This window comes from Salminus brasiliensis, chromosome 15 (genome assembly GCF_030463535.1).
Source record: "Salminus brasiliensis chromosome 15, fSalBra1.hap2, whole genome shotgun sequence".
NCBI lineage: Eukaryota > Metazoa > Chordata > Actinopteri > Characiformes > Bryconidae > Salminus > Salminus brasiliensis.
In genome coordinates, this window is record NC_132892.1 from 29,422,463 (window position 1) to 29,440,117 (window position 17,655).

The 17,655-nt window shown below is 43.2% G+C and overlaps 1 protein-coding gene across 2 annotated transcripts in view; it reads right to left on the bottom strand.

The window, feature by feature from the left end:
* Positions 1-248: 248 nt before the first annotated feature.
* Positions 249-17,655, bottom strand: part of mast1a (microtubule associated serine/threonine kinase 1a) — a 76,849-nt gene continuing 59,442 nt past the window's right edge. For both annotated transcript variants that reach the window (XM_072657903.1, XM_072657905.1), the window contains 8 exons: positions 13,288-13,439; positions 12,555-12,805; positions 11,384-11,647; positions 10,487-10,716; positions 9,944-10,066; positions 9,607-9,740; positions 9,291-9,478; positions 249-9,199 (listed from right to left, as the gene is read on the bottom strand). In XM_072657903.1, the coding sequence (XP_072514004.1) occupies positions 7,305-9,199; positions 9,291-9,478; positions 9,607-9,740; positions 9,944-10,066; positions 10,487-10,716; positions 11,384-11,647; positions 12,555-12,805; positions 13,288-13,439 (3,237 nt within the window). In that variant the 3' untranslated portion in view covers positions 249-7,304. The remainder of the gene's footprint in view (positions 9,200-9,290; positions 9,479-9,606; positions 9,741-9,943; positions 10,067-10,486; positions 10,717-11,383; positions 11,648-12,554; positions 12,806-13,287; positions 13,440-17,655) is intronic.

A 17,655-nucleotide genomic window follows, 5' to 3' on the forward strand; every position in this document is an offset into this window, starting at 1 on the left:
CTGTGTTGTGAAGTTGGGGATGAGGTAGGTGACCTCCTGACCTCATTAATGCTCCAAAATCTAGTAGAAAGCCTTCTTCCCTGGACAGTAGGGACAGTTAATCCAACAAAAGCATGGGAGGATGTTGTTATAATACGAATGAGCAGATGTCCCAATACTTTTGTCTATATAGTGTGTGCCCCAGTAAGGCCGTGATGTGATGCAGAAAGCCAAGAACACTGGAAGGGAAGGGACGGAGAGGCGTCATCGTAGGTATACAATATGAGTTTATTCATTTGATTACACACATACATACTGCACTTCTGGTGTTTATGCATCCAATGATAGTTGCTGTAGAAGCAAGAGTGCCGCAGACAACAAAGAAACAGTAGAAATGAACGACGGGATCAGTTCTACCTGCCCGCAACAGGCCAAACTGCTCAACCCAACCGGCCGCTGAGAGAGTGATGAGATAACTGGTGCGTAATGAAGGATTCTTGCTTTCTCTCGCTCTCTGTGCCTCTCGCTCGCCCTCTCTTTTCCCTACAACATTCACGTCAGCACAGAATATCTGCATTTCTATGTACATTTCTATAAATATTCGTCTTTGGACAGCTACAGTAATACAGTAATACAGTCAAATCAAATCTGACATCAAATAAAGTGCATTCTCAATAGATCACAATTCATTCAAATGAATAAATAAAATACAAGAAATCAATCAAATCTCAACCTATGATCACAGGAACCGAGTATAGTGTAAGATACAAACTAGGCATGAGTGAACACCATCGTTTACTGGAAAAGTGAGGACTGGTTTTTGCCACAGGAACAGGATTCACCCACCAAGCTACTCTGTAATATTCAAATCTTTCAATTTTTACATTTTTTTATTTTTTATTACGTAGTATAAGAAACTAGGCTACACAGCGGACCCTAATAAAACATTACAAAACACTGTTTTTCATCTTGAATGATTGAATAAACTATAACAGTCACGAGATTAAGGTGACAACAGTCGAGAGACAGGTCAGAGAATTGCTGTTGTGTGGAACGGCGGGGCTAATGAAAAGGTAACGAAGAGGTTTATACTTTCAAACTGCGGCTAATTATCCTCCCCCACTTTCCTACGTCTCCGAAATGATCTAGCCATGAAGCAGAAGTGGCCCAGAACCAGAGTTCCAGCACCTTAATAGGGAACCCTCAGCTCAAGCAATGCTAACGCTGAATTAAAACTACTGCGCTGGTTAGCATTTTGCTAATTTGCCCTCAGGAATGTGTACTTGCGCTGACATTCTCTTGCAGAACCTGGGTATGATGCCTAATTGGGATATTTGAACGTAGAAGGTAGAGATGGGAAAGCATAGTTATATTGGGAGGAGGAGGGGATTCAGGCATGTTTTCTATCCATGTCCCTGAACAAAGGTCTCAAACCCCACCACCACCCCGTCACGTCCGTTTAGCTCAGTCATATCCATCAGTCCTAGCTCCGCTAGGGTCAAGGGTCAAGCCTTCGAGCTGGAATATGATGTTCTGGATATGATGCTTAATTTGGGAATTTATAGGACGTTATAGTGGGAAGAGAAGGGGATTCAGGCCACCACCCCGTCACCTCGGTTTAACCCATTAGTCATATCTCTCAATCCTATCTCCACTTTTCAGAAGGGGGTCCAGCCTTTCAGCTCAAAGCTGTAGTCTTCCGAACTCCAGCCCAAAGTTCTCAGAATTCCCTCCCTATTCCCGTCTCCTCCCATATTATTTATGCTAAGGGAATGTCCTGAACTAGCAACTGCACCTTGATGGTGGAAGAGATTTCCAACATCTTATTAGGTATTACATGCTAGCACTCTAATAAATCCCCTGCGCTAGTTAGCTATTTGCTAATTGATCACTGTTTGAAAATCCCTCCAAAATGTGCTCGTAACAACATTCCCGATTAGAACCAGGATGTTCTGGATATGAGGCATTGTCTATAGATATTTGAATGCAGAAGGCAAAGATGGGGATTTATAGAACGTTATCGTGAGAGGAGGAGGGGCTTTAGACATGTTCCTGACAGTTTTTAAACCCCACCACCACCCCGTCACGTCCCTTTAGCTCAGTCATATTTATCAATCATTTCTCCACTTATCAGAGGTGGGGGTCCGGCCTTCATAAAGCAGAAGCCTTCTGAACTCCAGCCCAAAGTTCTCAGAATTCCCTCCCTCTTCCAGTCTCCTCCCCTATTATCTATGCTAATAGCATGCTCCAGACTGGCAACTGTGTCTTGATGGTGGGAAAGATTTCCAACCCCCCAATGGGAAATACTTAAAAACCTAAACAAGGCTAGCACGGAAGTTAGCATTTTGCTAATTAGTCACTGTTAGAAACCTTCCCTGCAAAATGTACTCCAAGGGCAACATTCCCATTCAGAGCCTGGATGTTCTGGATATGATGCATAATTGAGATTTTTGGGACTACGCCAAGTTAACTGGCATTTTTAATCCTCCTGCTATGTTGCGTGTTAAATCGACCCGTTTAAAAGTTTAAAAATACCAGAAAAATCATTTTAATCATTTTTAAAGAATGAAACCTTTTTGCTGGGCTAAAATAGTGTAATGAACATGTAGATGGAAACGTTAGAAATGTGAGAATTGAACAGTGAGAAATTATTAAAAATGCAAAAATAAAACTATGAAAAAATGAGGGAAGAGGAAGAAGTGCCGGGCAAATAAAATCTAAATACAAAAGTCTAAATAAAATAAAAATAAATAAAACATAACATTTTTATGCCAATGTTAATTGTTAATAATTACCTTATTATTTATTATCATTATAAGTAAATGTAAATGTGTAGGGGGGATTTTTTTTATTACATATAATATTTACTTCTTAATAATAAATAACTAAAAATAGTTATTTTGCTATTATTCCTATTTTTAAGACTATTGAAAATTATTTGGTAACCAATTGATATAGTAAATATATTGTGGAGACCCACAAGGTTTTATTATAGGGCCTATAAAACTGATGTTAACTATGACAGCAATGCACTGTAGTTATGAAAGTGATGAAGTGTGTGCTTACGTACAGGATTTAAGGGGCTAAAAACATTGTTTATACTGTTTATGGATAAAATATGTCTTTAACTACTCTCAGATGGTTAGTTGTGCACTGGGTCAATTTGACCCAGGTACAATATTACAATCCCTTACAGCTGAACATAACAACAGGGATAGAAATGTGATAGAAGCATCACTTTTGGTCTCCTGTACTCCAGCCAGAACATATTCTATATTTCTAACTGCTGTATATGTGTTTAGGAGTGTACAGAATGCAACGCCTATCTTAAATAAGTACAATAGATGCAAAATTCTGAGCCACCAGATGGCAGCACATCCCAAATGAACATTGTCATAGACAGGACTTCTCAAATATGACGAAAAGCTAAGTTTGTGCCATTTACATCTAGTTCATATCTCTCTCAGGGATTTCTGAACTATAAAGGGGTTTGTGAATGTGCATACATGGTGCATATTTCAGTATTCAGTCGCACAGTGAAAAGCAAAGCAATTTCTGCTGATTAGGCCTCTCTGTTCTTAGACCATAGGCAACACTAGGAGCTCAAGAGAAACACTGCTGCAAAAGCAACAATGGCATTTATAATAATTGTTAAGATGAATGACTCTAATTTATATGCCACATTTCACAGTACAGCCTTCCTTAAGCCTTCCTACCATTCTCACCAGAAGCTTCACAGATCTGCTGATCATACAGTAGATCAATCTGCTGAACATCATTTTTGTCCAGTAGAGGAGAGGGAGGCACAACCTAACACAACCTTTTGTTTGTGAGGAAGATTAGTATTTTTATATACAGGAAATTCAGCCATAACATGAAAAACTACCTTCCTAATATTGTGTAGGCCCACCTTGTACCCCCAGAACAACTTTGACCTGTCCAGACATGGACTCCACAAGACCTCTGAAGTTGCCCTGTGTTACTGTAACACCAAGATGTTAGCAGATCCTTGAAGCCCATGGATCACGTCAATGATTCTTGGGTGCCCATGACCCTGCGGCAGGTTCACTGGTTGTCCTTTCTTGAAGCACTTTTGGTAGGTAGTAACTTCTGCATATCAGAAAACACGAGGTACAAGACCTGCCTTATGTTTTGGAGATGTTCTGACCCAGTCGTCTAGCCATCAAAGTTCTTGTCAAAGTGTCTTTCCTGCTTCCAACACATCCTCTTCAAGAACTGACTGTTCCCTTGCTGCCTAATATGTAGATTCCACAATGCTATTCACTTCACCTGTCAGTGGTTTTAATGTTATGGCTGATCAGTGTGCTAACAACCATTACAAAGGGAGAGGCCAGTTGAAACGGTTGTTAAGAAGTCTGGTAAATCAATGGAAATATACTTAATTCAATATAACTCTAATTTGTTCCAACCAAATGAGCTGCCCGATCTAAATACATAAAGATTTTTGCATCAGAATAAATATGATTAGTGATAGGGGGCTGTTGGGGGCTGTGTAAAACACTGGGACATGTATCTACCTATTAGATGATTTACTAAATACAGGGTAGAAGAGCTAATATCAGAATAACAAAGAAAATGAAATCGATTTTTGATATGACATCTCAAAAAAATAAAGTAAAATAAAAAAATATTAATATTAAATGTCTATTAAATAGCTTTTTTTAATTTAAATGGGGGGAGGGGTAAAAATATAAAAAAATATTAATATAAATATATATCTGGAGATTTGACCAGTAATGTTGCTATGGCAATGCAAAAAGTGCACTTCTGCACACTCTTCTGCAATCTGTTTACTACATAATATATCCATGCTACATTTTACCCAGTGTTGGGTTGTGTTGTCCATGCTCCCTTACATTTTGCCCTGCACCATACAACAGTAATTTGGACTGTTTGGGGAAATTTGTAAAACTGTATAATTTCCAATGGGGTTCTACAATTGTTAGAGTTATATAATAATAATAATAATAATAATAATGTCATTAAACACTGGTTATTGGCTGTGACCTAAATTCCCGATCCTTATTTACATTATAGGGGGTGAATCAGTGTTACGTTACTGTGTCCAAAGTGAAATTCTAGCGATTTTAAGAGGCACTACAGTTTCCTGCAATGTATTGCATGGACCTGAATGTGGCTAAATGTGGACCAGAACAAATTGTGAGTCTCCTTGGTTCCTAAACAACATTCAGTGGAACGATATTGAGTTGACAGTGTTGGTAAAATTGTTATTGTTATTTTTATATTAGGCATATTTTAGGCAATGTTTAACAGTAGGAACTCATCTTGTCCATTACTGTTCATCCCAGCTTATTCAATTGGCTGGTCGTACACACCATGTATCCACAGGAAATACTGTAATAGATATCTGTTGGGGAAGAGGATCATTTTGTATTTATGGAATTTATACACACAGAATCTGAGAGAGAGAGCTGCACGGCAGATGCTCCTACTTCCTCTCTTCCAGGACCAGAGTTAGGCCCTGGCCTGATTTAAAAATACCGGCACAATCATCCATAAAATAAATCATTTTATTATCTAAGCTGACTCCCTGTAGTTCCTAGGCTGCAAAATGACAGAAAAAAACTCAACAACACATCAACAACATTTGCTCTTATAAGCGAGGTAATTCTTACAAGCCACTGGATGCTGTGAGTTTCAGATATTCTTTCCATGTAGTTCATTAACAGTAGGTTTAGGTTTCTCAGCAACAAACCGATTGAAGATTATTCTGTGAACAGCTCAATGCTTTCCTGTATTTAATTCAGAATTCAGTTTGTGTATGAATTATTAAAATGGCCAAGATACCCGTGTATGTTTATGTGACTTGTGCTGACGTAAATAGTCCCTCCCTATATAGTACAACACTAATGAGGGAGGAGGGATCCATTTCAGTCACAGCCGTTGATTATTAACACCATAGTTCTCATTAAAGGGTTTAATACGACCATTAATATTTATAACCATTAATATTTATAAACAGATCTTAAAGCTATGAATCTAATTTTGAATTTCTTTTGTTTTTGCTTGAGTTTATTCCCGCTATTCCTAGTCAGCAACATTAGGTTTGTGTAGTTAGTGCCTATCTCGACTCCATTATGACATCTTATCAAAGAAGGAAACAGTAAGGAAACACTTCTGTCAACATACGAGATGAACATACTGAAATGTATGGTGGCATACTGGTACTGGTGTAGTGGTACATACTCAAAATAGCCATTTTTTAATATTTTTGCTGGGATTCCTGCTTGTATGTGCTTATTAAACACATTTAACCCACATGTCCGATTCAGCTTGTGCAAAACCTTACTTTTTAGGAATTCCTTCCTTCATATCCATCCCAACGACCCCTCAAAAAACACAACCGCCAACTCAGTATCTTTCTTTTATAGTGGTAAAACGCCTGTCAGGTAAAGCATAGCAGATTTAAAGCCCACAAACACTGTTAAGAATCAGCCCATGTCAGCATTTATGTCTCCGCTGCCTAAGCTGTGATGGAGGCAGCTGTCACTGGCTAGCTAGGCTAGGGCCTCCTGCTGGCACCTGATAAGAAGGCTATGGTCACCCATGCAGCGCAGGCTAATTCAAAAAGCTAAACCGCCTTGATTTGAGGATTTCTGATCCTGGCCACTTGAACGGTTTAACAGAAAATGAAATCTCTCAGATAATTTTGGTCCAACGTCTCTCCCTTCCCCCAACTCAGCCTGAAAGGCGTACTCGCAGGCAGCATGAGCGCTAGCCACTAGTCACTGGGCATCATGCTGATTTCAAAGGTTTAGGGAATGATGAATCCAGCATAAGACAAGAACAGGAATGCGTACCAAATAAGACGGCTGCGATATTAGTTAGTTCGGTAAATGTTTCAGGAACAAACGTCTATTTTTTGTGGTTTGCTTAAGAAAGAAGTTGCTCACACTGGTTAGAAAATGGAGGAACATGGATTTTGGTGTTCACAGTATTCAGCATTATTTGATCTGTTAAAGCACTTTGCGCTTGCCTTTTCACTTTGTCACATAAGCACCACAAGACATGCACTCACTCACTCCTTCCCTTTCTGTCTCTTGCAGTCATACCTGTGATACATCTACTGTTAGTTTTTTGACAAACTCCTCAGAATTTACAATAAATAACACTTTTACAAGAAGTACCTCAGAGCTTTCGCTTTGTTCAGTGTTTCGTAGTTTCTCCGGTTTGACCTTGGCATTTACTTGCTGGAATGTCCTTACATGTTCTTGAAACAAGTGCTTGAAAACACTGCATCCTAAGAAATCTCCATCAAATGGTATACTAGACTGACCAAAAGGTCACAAGCCATTTTTAGTGCTCCCATACTTTTCCTGCAGCACTGCGCTGGACGGGCTCGGAGTTGCTACTTTTGAGCTATGCTTACTCCCACTTGAGGCCTCAGTCTTTTCTTGCACACTGCCCCGAGTTTCCTCAGCTGGTTTACTTGCTTCCTTGGCCCTAGCCCCTTCCTGAGTGACTCCTTTGACAAGTCCCTGCACTGTTTTAGCCATACTGGGCAAGACGCCTTTGTCACCAGGGGATGCAGGGTGTGATCTGGACAGGCTAGGGGTGGCTCCAGTAGGGGAAGGAGTAGGGGAAGGTGAATGCTCCTCAACAACCTCCAAGAGACACTTGTCCTCCCAGTCCAAGGTGCCACGGTAGCAGTTGACTGAAGGTACGCCCTTGTCCTGACGGAGTTTACCCAGAGCTGGAGATTGTACCTGCGGTGGATGGGGCGGTACAACCCCCTTTGATGGGGGTAAACCAGTTCTCAACTTCACATCTGGAGTCCTACCATGAGTTTCAGCACCCACCGTCTTTAGGATTTCTCCTTCTGATGGTACCTTGGATCTGGATACCTCTGTGGTACTTGAGGGTGTTTCTGGAATGGAGACACGGTCTGGAACGGGAGGCGCCTTTACAAGACCACTACATGGTACACTAGACTTAACTGTGGTGTGAGTCTTTCCCACCTCTAGTTTCACTTCTTTCATCCCTGCATCCTTTTCAGTCTTCTTTTCTTGCAAATCCTTAACAATGGAACTTGGCAAAATTTGGGACGTCTGAGTTTTGGTTGTTGCTGTTGCCTGGGTTGGGACGACCTTGCTTGGAGTTTTTGTGGCACAAACCTGACTTCCACTTCCAGCTCCAACACTGGGAATGCCTAGATCTGCAGTTCTTGCAGCAGGGATGGATGTAGTAGTCAGAGGCGATGGAATGGCTGGGATGACACTGAGTTTTGACTCTGGTACAACAGGTGAAGGCCTAGTAACAATAGGTTGACATGGTTCAAGCCTAACTGGGCTGGTATCTTTTGGGGTGGAAGGCGATCGCTGTGACCCATCGACAACTGAAGATTTTGCATGACCTGATTTGTCATCAGGGACTTTCTTGCTCATGGTACCATGGTCAGTCTCAGTTCTGTCAGATGTCTTACTGGCAAGAGATTCTCTAATAGACTTCTCCAAGGCTATTGCCAGTTTACTGTCACCTCCTCGGGCTGCATCACCAGACTTCTCCCTCTCAAGCTCCTTCTCCCTCTCTCTTCCAGCGAGCAAGGCATCTCTACTCAGCGGCGATTCCTGCCTGCCCAGCTTCCGTACAGGCTTAAAAACACCCGTTTCCGGGGGTGATGGGGCTGTAGGTTGAGTAGGCGATGGTGTAGTTGCTGAAGCTGAGGCCAAATTCTCCCCTTCAGTCTCCAACAAGCTTTGGAGACCCAGCTCACAGTGGAACCCTTCCTTACGATAATCCGAATGACCTACTTCTAGACTGTGCTTTCTCATTGCCCCGATCCCTCCTTTCTTTTCCCCGGAAGATGAAGATGTGAGAGGTGAGCCAAGCTTCTCTGCAGACTGCACCCTCTTGAGAAGCGGTGACCGGGGTGGTTCAGCGCTCTTGGGCCTTGGCCTTGTGATAGGAGGAGATGAGTGAAGCTTGGCAGGGAAGGTCTGGGTTGTATTGGAACTTCCAACGGTGTGGCCCGGCAAGGGTGGCGGTGAAGACTGAGTGGGGGATGGAGTGTGTGCCAGAGGAGATAGTGGAATGTTGCCAGCAGATTTGCAACGGGCTGAACGGTACTGTCGGTGCAGTTTAGGTGACAAGCCGTGGAGGGAGCTGGGCCGCATGTGCTGGGAGGCAGCAGGAGAATTTGGGGTACTGGAAGCTGGAGAGCTGCTTTGAGAGGAGGCACCTGGGGTAACACAAGCAATTAGGATGAGATGCATGCTGCAAAACAGCAAGTTTCAGCTCCAAGAACAGCATACTGACTACAGCCCTCTTACCAAGGTAAGATGAGTCAGGAGTGGATCGGTAGCTCTGGGTTGGAGAGCGAGCAGACAGACTGTGTGTTGGAGATCCAGGCAGACTCTCACTGGAGGACAGAGAGCGGTTCAGGGATGACAGACTACGGCTAGTGTGGAGCAGGTTTGACTGCTTGGTTATCTTACGGAACAGGGAGCTGCGCTTCTTACTGTGGACGAAAAGAAAAGCAGAAAAATGGGACAAAAGGCTGGAATTGTAGCATATTGACAGATGCAGATCTCAAATCAATTACTAATACCCCAGTAAAAATTTCCAATACTGCTAAATATGACCTACCTTTCCTGCCCCTCTTTGACTGGTCTTTTGCTGCGTCTGGCCATCTTGGACTTGTAGCTGGATCTACGGGCTGGACCCACTTTGATTGAGGTGTTTTCAAAGGGTGTGGTGGTCACTGTGACTTTATTACCGCTCTGAAGGAACAGAAAAATAACAGATCTGAATAAAAGAATAAAAGATCCTTCTATCGTTTGTGATAGGGCTCTTCAGGTTACTGAATGTAATGAAATATGAATAAAAGAACATAAACTGAATGATCTTACACCTGAGATCTGCCTCAGTCTAGTTATGGTAAAGGGCATTTACTGGTCATTAATAATAGCTGTGTATCATTCACCTTGAGAATGAGCTCCACCACTTCTGTATGGACCAATCCGTGCACAGACTCTCCATTGACGTGTGTGATGAGGTCACCAGCACACAGCCCCGCCTCTTGGGCTGGTCCTCCTTCTTCTACATGCTGTGATTGGACAAAAAGAGCTCCAGAGTTATGGACATTGTCCAGCTTGTCTAGGGAACATCCACTTTGGTAGCACTCAAGGTCAGGTATAGGAAAAGATGTACAGAGGGTACAGTCGATAAATATAAAATACTCTTTCAGATGTTAAATTAAATATGGATCTATATTATGAGGAAAATGTGCTGTTTAATATTAATATTAACTTATTATTAATAATACTTATTCCATGCCTTTTTCTCTCTATATCCTTGTTTATTAATGTATTTATGTTTTAGCTCATTATGTATGTACTGTTGTAATCCTGGGTGTGAGAAAGGCACATCTTGAATAAAATATATAACAATAATTATAATGCTAACCATCATCATCATTATTATTATTTTTACTGTTATTATTATTCCACTCTCTCCCTCCTCTCACCCAGATGATGTGGTGTACACTGTAAACGTCGCTGTCCCCCATGTAGACGCGGATGGCACGTAGTGTAAAGCCGTATTTCTTGCCCGAGCGATGGATGGTGATTGGTGAGCGGAGTATGTTGACCGCTGGGCTGTAATCCCGGCTGGGCGACGAGTCCCGCGATGAGGGGTTGGATGAAACAGAGCGAGGAGACATGGGGCTGGCCAGTGGAGAGCTAGCATGCTGTTCCACTACAAAGTCAGACAGAGAGAAACCAAGAGGAGCTCAATTTAATTTCACAAAACCTGTAAAAGGAAAAGCGCATTTAATTCTGAGGTAAAATAACAGGGTGGTAAATTGTAAGGTGGTAAGGTTGTTAAACTGTATCTAGTCATTTTTTTAACCCAACCAAGGTCACACATTTATTATTTATACATCAAAGCCTAAAAAATACTCAATAAATGCTTTTTTAGTCTAAAACTTTATGGGGCTTTTAAATAATATTCTATATTTATATTCCATTTAATGATTCATTTTAACAATAGTTATTTAACAATTGTCTGTGCTCTCTCTCCGGGTGGGTAGATGGCACACTCTCTCCCCTCATGACTCTTAAGCGCTGTTGGCCGACACAGGCATCTGTTAGCTGTGCGGTGGAGCTGAGGACCCAGCACTTTGCCGGCAATGCTGCATCGGTGACAGCTGAACAAGAGGCGGTGGCTGGCTTTGCATGTGTAAAGTCCCTACCCTCCTAGTGTCGGAGCGTTGCTAGTCTTAGGGGGAGCTACGAGGTGGGTTTACTGACAGGACCCCGATTTGACAAACAAACTGTTATTGCTTGGGAAGAGTTACAACTATTATTTACATAACGACACAGCGCACCTCCAGCACCCCTAGTGGCCGGGCAATAAAACGCACCTGCAGGAATAATGACAGAGAGTGCTGTGGCTGACGCAGATTTGATGACTTTGTTGCCGGGGCGCGAGGCTTGTTTCTCTCCATCTCCAGATAGCTGCTGATGCCGTGCCCGTCGCAGAACCAGGTCATTGGTGGCCCGCTGGCTGTGGGAGTCGCCCGCGGCAACCGTATCCCGGGAGATGGGAACTGAGGAAGCTGCTGCTGCTGCTACTGCTGATGGTATGGCTTGTGGTGCGGAGGCCTCACTAGATCTGGCAGGCTTATCTGAAAGATACCAGATAAAAGCTCAAACACATCCCCCACATTTTATTATGCAAAGGTTGGCTTGCAATTATATTCCAATATCTGTGCCCTGCAACTTCCTGTGTGCTTGTCTTGTGCTTATCTTACTTGTCTTGCTATTTAATCCTTGTTAGTATACTGTAGTTAGCTTTAGCAGATTTTGGTTAGTGATAGGATTAACACAGCTACACTATTTGGACAAAAGTATTGGGACGCCTGCTCATTCATTCATTCATTCATTCTTCTGAAATCAAGGCTATTAAAAAAAGTGTATCCTGCTGTTGTTGGAGTAACTGTCTCTACTGTCCAGGGAAGAAGGATTTCTATTAGATTTTGGAGGAGCATTGCCTGTGATGATCTGATTGCATTCAGCAACAAGAGCAGCGTTAGTGAGGTCAGGATGTTAAATGATCAACACCTCACCCAACTCCCCAACTCATCCCAAAAGTATTGGATGGAGCACCATCATTACGGAGCACTCTGGCTGCCAGTTAACCCACCCATTCTTAGACCAGACACCAGAAGGGTCTTAGAGTCTGGCTGCTGATGGCAAAATGGCATGGCCTGGCATTCGAACTCGCCCTCGTGAGGAGCACAAGTCTTTTTTTAGTTTTGTTTTTCCGCTCTTTGTGCTGATGTTAGCATTGGATAGCTTAGCCTAGCCTAGCCTAGCCCAGCAAAGAACCCTTTACCCACTTAAGTAGTTGTCAGTTTCTGTATATAGAACCACTGCCTTTAATATAGCACATTTAAAGAACCTCTTTTTCGCAATTGTAGTGTTGCAGAATATAACACCATCACATCCATTCAAAAACGACTTGCTCGGGAGCGCCCTCTTGTGGTTTTAGCCATTTTTTCATACTCTGGAAAGAATAAACTGTTTTCTTACCTGCACTCACTGCTGCCCCTTCCTTTATGGAGGTGCTCTGCTCGCTAGCAGGTGATGAGGGCACGGTGGCGCCCTCTAATGACGACCCCCTGCTCTTAGCACTGCTCTGCTGAGGCTGGACCTCTCCATTGCTCTCTAGGGGTGAGGCGAAGCGGTGTGTGTCCATTAGTGCAGAGAAACGGCGCCGGGCACCCAGAGGAGGACTAGAGTCTCCTTCTGTATACAGAGACTCAGAGCATGACAGACGCTTCCTACACAGGAAGAGAGGAAGAGACAACATACAATATTTATGGAATGGACACAATTCCATAAATATTGATCAATTTACCATTGCATTGCATTTTAAGTATCTGCCTGAGAGCAAGGTGGTGTGTTGGAAGTTTTGGAAAAATGTAAAAATGGCCAAGTATAAGAATCTGAGACACTCTGACAAGAACAAGATGTGATGTCTAGACGACTGGATCAGAACATGATCAGGAAGGTCTTGAAGGGTGTATGCAGTGATCCGTTCCTAGCAAAAGTGCTCCAAGGAAGGATAACCGGTGAACCAGCGTCAGGGTCATGGGCAACCAAGGCTCATTGATACTAACTGCTGCTAACGTCTTGGTGCCAGATACCACAGGACACTCTCAAAGGTCTTGTGGAGACCATGCCTCAATGGGTCAGAGCAGTTTTGGTGGAGGGCCTACACAATATCAGGCAGGTGGTGTTAATTTTACGTTATGCTACTCACATCTCAGGCGAGCCAGTCCTCCAGCTCTTGCTGAAACTGCCGAGGCTCTCTCTCTTGGCCATTTTGTCCTCACGTCGTCCCTTCTGCTCCCGTCGGGTCACCACTGGGGCCTTCTGCTCAAGCTGAGACAGGTGCTCCATACTGCTGTACACCTGAGAAACACACCAGAACAGGTCACACTCTGTCACAGGTACTCTACACTGCTTCCTACCTGAGAGAACCCTAACCAAACCAAGGGAAATCCTAGCTAAGCTTTATGCAGAGGTGGAACCCTTTATGGTGCCTCAATATATGTCCAAATGTTTCTGGACACCTCTTCTAATGAATGGAGGCAGCTACTTCAGCTACTGCTAAGACAGATGTGCAGATAGACACACAACTTGTCTACACCCGGTCTTGACAAGTAAATGGAGGAAATACACATGAACCTACTGGCACCATGCTGCCTAATGCCAGACGTGGGCTAGAGGGGTATAAAGCCCCCCAGCATTGAGCTGTGGAGCAGTGGAACGATTCTCTGGAATGATGGATGGTGCTCCATCCAGTACGGATCTTAGACCTTTAAGACCTGCGAGTATGTGTTGATTTCGGCACAGTGCTAATAGCTGTGGTGCCGGTCGACGACATTTGAGAGGGGAGTTGAGTAAATTATGGAAATAAGATTTTGCTGCAAACTATTTCTTTAATAGTTCAGTAATTGCATAACCAGCAAGTGCCTGGGGATGAAGTTAGCTTCGCTGGTGGTCACTCAACAGTCAAATTGCCCATTACCGAAGGGTTCAGGGACGGGGCCGAGGGGATTAAGTTCTGCTGCCTTGAGCAGGGCACTTAACCTCCAGCTGCTCTGAAAGACTCCCTCTGTGGTTGGTAATGGAAGTTTCTCTGGATAAAAGCTTCAGCTAATTGAGCGAATTTGGGATAAGTATGAAGATAATTCCATATTCTGGAATTAGCAGAATATGCTGGGTTCAAAAAGAACGACTGCACTCAAAGAAAGGGGACTAATGCACACTACATACTTATCTATATCCTCAATAAAACACATACTACATATATATGCAAAAGTATAGTCATTTGTCCAAAGCACATTGGTCCAGATGTCCTGGCCTTGCTCCAAAGCAGGTTTCCTCCTAGCACACTTCCCATGAAAACCAAGCGTGTGTCTCTTTCTGATGGCAGATGCTGTACTTCGACTTCAGCTGTGGCAAGAGCTACCTGTAGATTCTGTGATGACATTTCAGGGTTGTTGGAGACGTCTTTATTCATAGTGTGGCCTTTGGTGAACTGAACTTGCTAGGGACGGCCTGACCTTCCACTTGAAAATTATTTAGCGGTCAGTGAAACGTCTGATTTCTAATAATTCTGAAATCTCTTAAAAAAAACCCTTGCTAGACTCCTCTGCATCTCCAACCTTCTTTCTGAAGGCCTCAGAGAGCCAGACTAAACGTCTGAGGTTTAAATCAGACAGACTCCTCCAGAATAATCCTCTCCAACCATGTGATCTGATCTTCTGCAGCTGATGTTCTGCATTCTACACGTTTAAAGAAGTAATAAATGTTTATTATAATTTCTTCAGTTTTTTTGGTTTATTCGTATCTCTTACTATCGTTCAAATGTCTAATGTCTGTCTAATTTATTTAAAAAGTATTTTCACACAAGGGTTTTCGAAGTCAATGAGAGGCTATGATCAGTTCCGGAAGGCAAAACGGGATAAACATCATATGTGAACACGTCCAGGTAGTCGAAATTACAGACAGATATCAAAAAGTCCAAAGTACAAAAACACAATCAGAAAGTCCCAAGGGACTAGTCCAAAGGCCAGGTTTAAATAGTCCAAAGCCCGGGCTTAAATACTAAACTGATCAGCTGTAAGACAGGTGTTACAGATTAGAACTGGATGGCCGGCTGACTGCAGTAATATGATCACATATAGTGTCTCGCAGAGGATTCTGGGACATGGAGTCCGGGTGGAGTCGTGTCATTTTTACACACTGCATACTACCACATGGGGTCTAATAAGGTACTCTGCATTGCTATATATCTAAAAAGTATTATGTGTGTATATGTGTGTATATGTACTACATATACTGTAGATGCATGCTACCACACAGTACCTAATAATGCACTCTATATTCTATACAGCTGCTGTATGTGGCCTACAAAGCCAAGACTGGAGCAGCCAGCCCCTCCAGCAATGGTCAAAAGCCGAGCTGCACCAAGAGCCCTTCCAGTTTCGAGTACGGCTCGGCTCGACCCGCCATCCTTTAAGATTAATAGAAGACAAGCATCCAGGCTTTTTTCTGTCCCGCACCGAAGTGGTGGAATGAACGAACGAACGAATGGCAGAGTCGCTCGCTGTCTTCCAACACAGACTGAAGACCCACCTCTTCCAAGTGTGTGTGGAGGACTGTGGTCTGCATACTTAGAGGGATCTTTTGGAGCCTAGTCTCTACAAACAAGCTGGATAACTGTAAATCTCCACAACCTGAAACCCGGGACGCAAGACGAGGCCCATTTTGCCACAAATACAAAAAAGGCAGTTTTCCTGGTTCACTAAACCAAGTGCCCACGATTTCCTCCGAGATGCTATTTGTGTGTAATTGAAGTGCATGTGGGGAGACTTCCAATTGTGTCCTTGCTTTGAGAGGATCTTGAGGTGGCTTACTTAAGCGCAGGGAGGAGACGGATTGTTTACCATTTATTCAGAGTGTGTGTGTGTGTGTGTGTGTGTGTGTGTTTACATGTAACAGTGTGGTCTTATCTAAAGAACCTCTCATGTAAAGTGGTTTCATCAATCAGAGCCCCGCAGTGATGGCTGTAGAATTACAGTGATCTGAGACCTGAGCTCACACACTGTGCAGAACGCTTCACTGCATGTGTGTGTGAGTGTGTGTGTGAGTGTGTGTTTGGTCAACGTAGGATTGAGTCAGGAGCATGTTTGTACAGCATCGTACCACCAAACTGTTATGGCTCCAGATCCACATTGGCTCCTCCCACTTGTTATCATTTGCGCCTGTGTCCTGTCTGTGTTTTTTACTTGTGTTTAGTTGTTTGTGGACACCCCTTCGAACGAATGCTTTCAGCTACTTTAAGTTGCACCCGTTAAGTTGCTGACACACAGCTTGTCTAGTCCCTGCAGAAAAGTACTGCCAATAGAATAGGACTTTCTGGAGCAGATGAACATGAACCTATTGGCACCATGCTGCCTAATAATGCCCCCCAGCATTGAGCTGTGGAGCAGTGGAAGAACTGTGTTCTCTGGAATGATGGATGGTGCTACATCTAATACTTTTGGAAGGAGTTGGGAAGTTGAGGGGATGAGGTGTGGTGGTAATCATCCAACCCCTTGACCTCAATAACGCTCTTGCAAGCAAATCCTCGCAGCAATGCTCCTCCAAAATCTAGCAGTAAGCCTTCTTCCCTGGATAGAAGAGACAGTTACTCCAAACTTGGAGTTTCAGAAGAAACAATGAATAAGCAGGTGTCCCAATACTTTTGTCCTTATAGTGCAAGTTAGATGAATGTAAGTTTTCAGCGTTCCTTGTTTTTAAGTTTTCACATAATTACCCAGGCAGGGTAATTATGGAAATGACCCTGCCTGACCCTACCCTGTTGCCTAGCCATCACGATTTGGCCCTTGTCCAAGTGGTTCAGGTCCTTACGCTTGCCCATTTTTCCTGCTTCCAACACATAACTTTTCACTGGCCATTTTATTGGAAACCCCTCTCTTGTAGCTCCACCTTGCTGGTGTAGTTAGGTCATTTGTTATCCTCACTGGCCACTTTATTGATAACCCTACTCTTGTAGCTCCACCTTGCTGGTGTAGTTAGATCATTTGTTATCCTCACTGGCCACTTTATTGGAAACCCCTCTCTTGAAGCTCCACCTTGCTGGTGTAGTTAGTTAATTAGTTATCCACACTGGCCACTTTATTAGAAACCCTACTCTTGTAGCTCCACCTTGCTGGTGTAGTTAGGTCATTTGTTATCCTCACTGGCCACTTTATTGGAAACCCCTCTCTTGTAGCTCCACCTCGCTGGTGTAGTTAGTTAATTAGTTACGCTCACTGGCCACTTTATTGGAAACCCCTCTCTTGTAGCTCCACCTTGCTGGTGTTAGATCCCACCTAAGATCTGATGTTAAAAGCCACTGTAGGTGAAGATAATCAATGCTTTACACTTCACTAATGTTATTAGTGTGTAATGGTAATGGTACTAATGTAATGGCGGATCAGTGTATGTATTCAATCTGAATCAGATTGAGGTGTAAACTCAGAACCGCATGATTTCCTCTGCTTTCCTAAGGCCTCCCAAAAGGTCACGAGAGCTCAGTGATTTCAGCCTCCTGCTCTTTCAGTCCTTCAGAAGA